The following is a 9,022-nucleotide window of genomic DNA, read 5'->3' on the forward strand; positions in this document are numbered from 1 at the left end:
AATGAAAAAATATTTTTAAAAATTAAAATTGCAATAATACTAATAATTTTAATAATAAACTGCTTTCTTAAACCATAACATATTCAGTAGTTTTGAGTCTGCGGTGCGCAGGTATGGATAGCACCGATAGTTCAAAGTGTTTCAGTTTGACTGCTTGTGTGCAAAATCTGAAGCCATGAGATCTCTCTCTCTCTCTCTCTCTCTCTGTATATAATGTAAAGCCTTTATTAAAACAGTTTATCATAAACTCCTCAGACATTGAATATCAAACAACTGTTTAGGTTTTGTTCAGAATAGAGTTTTTAAAATTATTAAAACGTTTTTTTCTTCACTAATAACTGAAACAAACTATTATATAAAAGAAAACTTTCAAATGTTTGTGACTTTTGATCAAAAATTAATAATAACAGAGAGTGTTAAACAAATGTCTAAAATTGTATTCAAATATGTTAAAAATAATTTTATTTTTAAATCAATTGTATGACAAAAGTTTTAAAACAAAAGTTTAAACTTTTTTGATATTTGATCCAATTATGACCGAAATGCATACCAAAATGGACAACACTGAAGGCGTGGACAGTCTTGAAAATAATTTGACAAAAGATAACTCCATAAAGAAATTGGTGACACAAAGCCAACTCTTTGATGCTTTTAATTCAAACTATTTTTCAAACAACTATTCCGGTGTTAAAAATAACTTTAGTTATCATAACAATAGTACCGACGATTACTTATCATATGAGGAACGGATGGAAACATATATAGTTCCCTTTATATTTGGCATCATATTTATAGTGGGTTTTCTGGGAAACGGAACACTGATCCACATATTTATTAGACATAAATCAATGAGAAATTTGCCCAACACTTTCATCGTGTGTCTGGCAGTGGGTGACCTACTAGTTATTGTCGGTACCGTTCCTTTTATTAGTATTATATATACATTGGAAAGTTGGCCGTTCGGTGAGTTTATCTGCAAACTAAGCGAATTTCTTAAAGATGTGTCGATCGGTGTCACTGTTTTGACTCTAAGTGTACTGTCATTTGACCGATACGTTGCAATAGCGGCGCCGTTCAGCAAAATTAATGACAGTTCATCTAAGAGTACTACCCTTGCAGTGGTGGTTGCCGTGTGGTGTACATCTATATTGTTTGCCATTCCCGGTGCTTATAATTCGCATATCCTAAAGTATAACATAAGCGATAACAACTACATAAAGGTGTGCTATCCGTTTCCAAACGAGTTGGGGGAATGGTATCCCAAAATGATAGTACTTCTCAGATTTATATTCTTCTATGTGATACCACTCCTAACTATTGGTTCCTTTTACGCAATGATGGCCAGACATCTCGTCCAGAGTTCACAACAGGTAAATGGTCTAAATGTTAATCACAACAAACATATAGAGCAGAGGACACGGGTCGCCAAAATGGTCTTTACTTTGGCCATCATTTTTGCCGTTTGTTTCTTTCCGAATCATAGTAAGTGTTTTAATTAAATAATTTATTAAATTTATTGTTTTTGAAGCATGAATTACACATTTAATATTAATTATTTATACCTTTTTCACATTTTAATCTAAATTATATCATTAATATTAAATATTAATAAAATTAAATATTTTCCGACTATTTTTATTTATTTTAGTATTTATGCTATGGTTTTACTTTACGTATCCAAACTCAATGGATAATTACAATACGTTTTGGCACTTATTAAAGATATCAGGTTTGTTTGATTTTTATTTTTCCACTTATAACTAAAATAACATAAATTTTTAGCTTTAAGGGAAAAGAGATAAAAATAGTGAAAATGTCAGTTACAGTAAATATAATACAGTTTATATTTCAGTATAGCATATACTGTACATCAATTGTTATATAAAATATTTCTTATATATTTTCGAAATGACAATTTTTATTAATTTTTTTACAAAATTATAAACTTTTATCGTAATAGTACTTATGTAATAGTAAACAAATAAAATAAAATAAATCAATTCCGCATAAATAAAATACCATTTCATTGGAAATCGTTATATATTTTATGTTAAAATATCAAAAATATTGGAATTTTAGTAATAAATTATTTCTATTAACAAATGATTAACATTTTACTGTATAGTTTTTTCATAAAAAATAAATAAATTATTTTATTTGACGTAAGCTACGTACTATTAAAAAATTAAAAATTTTCAAATTAGTTTCAAAGTTTCAAAAGTTACCAAATTGCTATAATTTAATCTAAATTAATATGCACATATTATACATTGTAGCTTGATTAAGTGCAATTAATTTTAAATTGAATGTTAATTAAAAATTTAATTTTAAAAAATAAAATTGCATTTGAAAAATATTCAAGCAAATCTTAAAATTTATAGGACAATCGGCTAAAGTGAGATATTGGGCGGCAAATCAACAATATTGAATTACTTTAATATATTATATATCTATAATATAAATAAAATTTTATTTATAGACAATATATTCATAGGTCAGCAATTAAAGTAGGACTTTCGTAATAAAATCTATACCTAAAATCATACAATAATTTTATAAATTTTTTATATTTAATAATGATTAGCCTCTGGGATTTATAATTTTTGATAAAATATTAATTAGTAACTAATTCAAGCAAAATGAATTGATTATTTTGTATTTATTTTTTGAAATGACATTTTATGACTTTAAACATATTTCAAACAAATTGGACATACGCTTAAAATTTTGACACTTTGTTTTGTAAAATAAACTTTATATTTCTCAATACATACTATTACTAAATAAACATTTCAAAAAAATATATACTTATAGGTTTGATATTATTGTATATAAATGATAAGTTATAGGTATTCATCAATAATAATAATAAATGCAATGTTTGTCAATGAACTTCTAGGATATCGTGTTTAATGTAACCTTAGATAACTTCCATCTTTTTGGTCATTTTGATTAAAACAATACAAACACAACAAAATTATAACAATAAAAATAAATGTCATTAACTTATTATTATTTATTACATTTACATTTTTTTAATCTAATAAAACACTATCATAGGTCAGTATGGGTTAAGGTAAATTATATAATAAATATTTTATTAATAGGATTACTATTTTATTTATATAATGAAATGATATAAACTGATTAAAAAAGTGATATAATCGTATAGATTTAATAATATTAATTTTCAAACGAGTTCATGAAAACACATAGTATATGGTAGTTATTGTCTATCTTTTTTCTTTTTTTTTTTTGATAACTTTTAAACACATATATATTTTTTTGTGAAAAAACGTGTTAAATATAAAATAAACGATTAATAAATTGCTTCCTTTTTATTGAAACCCCAATTACTAGGATATTGCCTGACGTTTAGCAACAGTTGTTTAAATCCGGTGACTGTAAGTAATGACAATCAATGAATCGCTTCATTAATATTGATTAGCATTGACTGCAAACACTTTCCTTATTTTATAAGGCAAACAAATAAACAATTTTTTAAATAACAAATGTATAAATTGAACAATTTTTCATAGATAACTTTTGAATCAGTATATAAGTATGTTTTAGATTTTGTAATTGATTTAATTATATTATATAAATATTAAATTAAGTAAATCAAGTTTTTTTTAAAAATAATGTCAATGATTATACAGTATAAATAAAAAAATCCAAATTATTAAAAAAAAATATTTTCAATTAAGAATTATAATAACTTAAATTGATTTAAAGTTAATTTTACAATTTTTATTTCATAAATACTGTATAATAAAAAGCTAATTAATAATTTATAAGGAAAGTACTTGCAATGAAAATTTATAATTAATTAATTTTTAAAAATATATTTTAATTGGAATATTCTATATATATATATATATATATATATATTTATTTATTTATTTGATATATAGTTATACCTAATAAGCGGTAAATTTCGGTCACATTTCAAACGCTATTTGTTTGGATGTTTTGTAAAACGTCGACAACTGGAGAGGACGCGTACCTTCAGAGCCAAACCCTTACTGTTTTACAGCACATCAGTCAAGAGCTTATCAGTGATGAGACAGTCGACTATCTCTACCAGACTGTAAGCACACATACATAGACACACACATACATGTGATGATCTTCAGGTTCATTGATTAAATCACAATTAATTTTCTTAAATAAATCTCATTTTTGTAGGTTTGTGTTGTACCAAAATCTTAAGAAATAATTGTTAAATCGTTAAGTGATAAACAAAATAAATTTATACAAATTGTTTAACAATGTTAGAGTCATTTACCCAATTTTTTTAATAGATTTCTAATGTATAATTTACAGTACAATATGCTATATATAGATAATATAAATATACTGTATATAATCAGCTTAAAAGCTCCAATCGCTTAAATCAGCTTTATCTAATCAATTTATAAATGTTTACATTTATATAATTTATATATATATATATTAGTTAATTATAATAGTTAGTATTTTTATTATATTAATATTTTTTATTTATATTTATATGATACTACCTTTAAATTAAATAACAAACACTATTATTATTATTTCACAATATTATATTTGTATAAAACATTAATTGAACAAAATATTTTTTAATTAAATTTATGTTACACAAATTTTTTATATATACAATATCCTAAACAGTATTTTATCATCTTTAATTAATTAATTAATCATTTATTATAGTTGATTATTATTTTATTAACACAATATAATTTTTAATTATTTGTTATATTTTTGATATGCTATATATGCTAATTAATTCACAAAACGTTAGTCACGGATAATCACATTTTATGTAAACAAAAATATATGATAATAAAATAAAACAAACTATTATTATGACATTATTACTATTAAAATTTCTACACAATATTGATATGCTCTGTAAATGAATGTCTTTAAAAATGTTGTAAAATTAAACCACAAAATAACAATCATTTTAGGCAACAAAACTAAACAAAAATAGGCCAAAACTAAATTGATGAAACTAAAAAAATCAATAATATTACAATTTAATATTAATATAATTTAATATAATTTAATACAGTTTAATATAAAATTAATGTTTTAAACATTACAAATTTTAACATATAAATTATATTAAATAAAAATAAAAAATAAAAAATGTTATGTAAATGTATTTTAATAAACAATATAACACTCCAATTATAATTATAAATTAACATAATTTTATTTTATAAAATTTTTATTAACCTATAATTGTAATTTATTATAATTCACTTAATTATATTGTATACTTAATTTACATATTGTTTACATATTACTGTATTTTTAATTAAACAAAATTATTTTTAAATAAAAATAAAATATTTATTATAAGTGGTTTCATCTAGATTTTAAAAAATTACATATAGATATATTAAATTTATTTTGGTTACGTAAAAATTAAAACTAATTATTAGTGATATTAGTTGTAATCAATTAAATAATTATTTGAAAATTAAAATAAATAAATAAAATTTCTGTGCTATTTTGTTTTAATTTATTGATATTGTTTGATGTAACTAGAGATGGGCAAATAGAAAGTTTCTAGAAAATTTCTCAGGAATAAATTTCTATAGAAATTTAACTTTATTGTTATACTATGGGATCCCCATATCTATAGCTATTGTAATAATATATAAATAATGAGACATTAACTACTACTCATATAACATTATACTATACAAAATGCGATACCTATATGTAAAATAATTATTTAATAATAATCAGTTTTGTAATATTTTAATAATCATTTTATTATATATTTAAAAATTTAAGATAATTAAATAAATTAATTGTTACTTTAATTAATAATTAAAATATCAATACTAATATTAAATTATTACATGTATAAACAATGTATTGTTACATAATAACATATATCGAGAAAAACAAAATTAACATGGAGATCCCAAAGATAGAAATTTCTTTTAAACTGATAAATTAATGTATTTTGAGATGATTTTCACAAATGTTTTATTTGCTTTTTATTTTACTTTTTTAATTAAATTTGTTAATAAAAATAAAATCAAAAGATTTCACAATCAAAATACTAATTTTTTGAAAAATAAATTAAATACTGATTATGTTCTAAACTCTGTATTTAATTTATATTAATTCAAATTTATTAAATGGCATTATATTTATATTTTAAATCACTGTATCACTGGTCATATATCTAAGCAATATTTTATTCTGCAATAATTACCCACCAAATCATTGGTCTATTTATAAATAATATATAAATTATATATTAGCTGTTTTAAGTTTAGATGACGTTATTGTAATCACTGAGACTATCAACGGTATTGTATTATATTATGTGATACCATAGATGATAATAATATTATTTGTTATTTACAAATTATATATGAAATGCTATATGTATAACACATATTGTTACATAATAAATACTTTATATATTTAAAAATTATATTTTAATGTAAATTCTTTAACTTGATTATGAATTTAATGTGATAAACATTAATATAAATAATTATTTTATGAAAATCCATAGTATTTGATTAATAATTTACATATACTATACAGTATTATAATATATAGTAATAGACATATGTATACTTTATATTACTGAGTGCATTTTGCCTGATCAAGCTTATTTAGAAAAATAATTAAAGTTATATATACATGTATAAACATATTATAAATGTATTTTATTTTTTAGATATAATTTTAAAAATTTAATTTGAAAATTTTCTTGGAAATTTATTTAGGTCATCATCATGTTAAACATATATTAATGTAATTCAATGATAATGAACTGGAATTTATTGAATAAAAATTTTCCAAAATTATTATTTTTTAAATTTATGTCTATTGTTTAAAATTAAGCATAGTGTATGCTATTTCTAGAATATATTAATGTATAATTATATATGTAATAAAAAATCAATTATTATTTAAATATAACATTAGTTCAGATTGATACAAAGAATTTTAATAAATTATATTTATAAAATTTTATAATTAGACAAGTGGTTTACTTTAAAATTATTAAATAATTTCTATGCTAACAGTATTACATAAAACTAATATAAATTAAATTAAAATTTTATTATCTTTAAAATATTATTATATTATTTACTAATTTTCTATTTTATTATATTTTAATAATATAAATATAATATTTCAAAATATTAAATAATAAAAAATTTACATTAAGATTTTAAAATAGAATTTTATATTATATATATTTTTTAATTTCTCTCATATAATACTTTTATAATTTATTTAAAACAATTTTTCTCTATTAGATTAAATTATTTAAATACCAAATCAGAAGTTATTTTAAATTAATTTTTTAATAATATTAATAATTATTATATTTTATATACAGTACATTCACACCCACATACAGTATATATTGTTTAATATTATATGTAAATGTCATGTTTATTATTATTAAATATTAATTTATTATTGTACAATAAAAAACTTAACTACTGTTTATTTAAGCTGAATAATTTTTGATAATAATAAGTCTATATTAGTGATGTAAAACAAGATCTTGTTCGTCTTGGTCATCAAAAATATTAAAAATAATTTTTTTAAAAATTAATAATTATAATGTTAATTATTAATAAGTATACTTTATTTTTATTTTAATTAATAGTTTGTAATTATTAATATTATTAACAATAATTACTAATAATCACTGATAATACAATAATTAATAATAATAATAATAATTTTAATTACTAAGAATGTTAGTCCACTATTAGTCATAAATAATTTAGCTTAAAATTAATAATACTGTAGTAATTATATGTTATAATAACTAAAATAATCTTCAAATAATTAAATTTTATACAAAGACGGGAAAGATCTTGCATTGGATTGACCTTTAAATATACAATACGTGACACAAGACGAGAGCAAGTCTTGCAAAGACCTGACAAAACGGGATTTTAGACAAAAGTCACACCACTAGTCTGTATTATATAGACTATATAATAATAACAATAATAATAATAATAGACTTTTTATTGGCAACTCATTCAGTAAAAAACTGGTATACATTGAATGCTCTAATAAACTATAATTAAAATTACATAAAATAGATAAATATAACAACGAATATATTAAAATAATTAAATATTGTTAAAATCAATTTTCTTTATATGATTAAAGATTAAATTGTTTAAAATTTTTGTTTTTTCTAACATTCAATAGTAAAGTATTCCAATATTTGAATTCTTTCCAAAATATATTTGACATAATTTTTAGTAGAATCGGGATATACTGTATAATATATATTATATATATATATATGTATAATACTGTAATATATATAGCATAATATATATATATCATAAATAGATTTGAATTTATAATATAATAATATTGTTATAACAAATCTTATAATATAAATTTTATTAATTGGCATTTTCAAAATCTTCTAATATTGTAAATAAATAAATAATATACATATAGCTAATATTATTAATATTAAATATTTATATCATATATTATTGTTAAATAATATATTGTCAATACATTGTAGTGTATAAATGATTTATATGATTTTTGTATATCAGTTTATGATTTCCTATGTTATTTAATTATTTAGACCCATAGATTCAAACAAATTTATATTATATATGTATTCTACTATACTTTTATATAGTATTCATTAATTTTATTTATTATAATTTATTTAATATACCAAAGTTCTGTTATTGACAAAATAAATAATATAATATTTATATTATGTATTATAAAATAAAATATAAATATTTACGTTAAAATACAGTACATTGAAAAAACACAATTCTTATTAAAAATTTAATAAGATATTTGAAAATCTAATAATTTGATTGCAGTTATACTGAACTGGAAGTTATTGCATATGATTTTTTCATGAAAATATTTAATTTTTTAAAAAATTTATGATCATTGAATAAAATTAAGTATATACAGTAGTTTATGTTATTAATAGAATATATTTATTTATGATTATACTGTATATTTAATAAAAAAATAT

The 9,022-nt window shown here is 19.9% G+C and overlaps 1 protein-coding gene across 1 annotated transcript; it reads left to right on the forward strand.

The window, feature by feature from the left end:
• Window positions 1-533: 533 nt before the first annotated feature.
• Window positions 534-4,219, forward strand: LOC128961714 (neuropeptide CCHamide-1 receptor-like). The gene is made up of 5 exons (XM_054307974.1): window positions 534-1,482; window positions 1,649-1,729; window positions 3,361-3,404; window positions 3,915-4,090; window positions 4,189-4,219. The coding sequence occupies exons 1-5, from the start codon at window positions 534-536 to the stop codon at window positions 4,217-4,219; spliced, it is 1,281 nt and encodes a 426-aa protein (XP_054163949.1).
• Window positions 4,220-9,022: the final 4,803 nt, after the last annotated feature.

The sequence above is a fragment of the Oppia nitens genome, unplaced genomic scaffold, assembly GCF_028296485.1.
Source record: "Oppia nitens isolate AA-2021 unplaced genomic scaffold, nextdenovo-longstitch-racon4-pilon3 scaffold5_pilon_pilon_pilon, whole genome shotgun sequence".
Lineage (NCBI taxonomy): Eukaryota > Metazoa > Arthropoda > Arachnida > Sarcoptiformes > Oppiidae > Oppia > Oppia nitens.

Coding starts and splice junctions, on each gene's coding strand:
- LOC128961714 (XM_054307974.1), top strand. CDS start 534: ATGACCGAAATGCATACCAAAATGGACAACACTGAAGGCGTGGACAGT. Junction 3,405..3,914: donor GTTGTTTAAATCCGGTGACT/GTAAGTAATGAC, acceptor TTTGATATATAG/TTATACCTAATAAGCGGTAA. Junction 4,091..4,188: donor TCGACTATCTCTACCAGACT/GTAAGCACACAT, acceptor TCATTTTTGTAG/GTTTGTGTTGTACCAAAATC.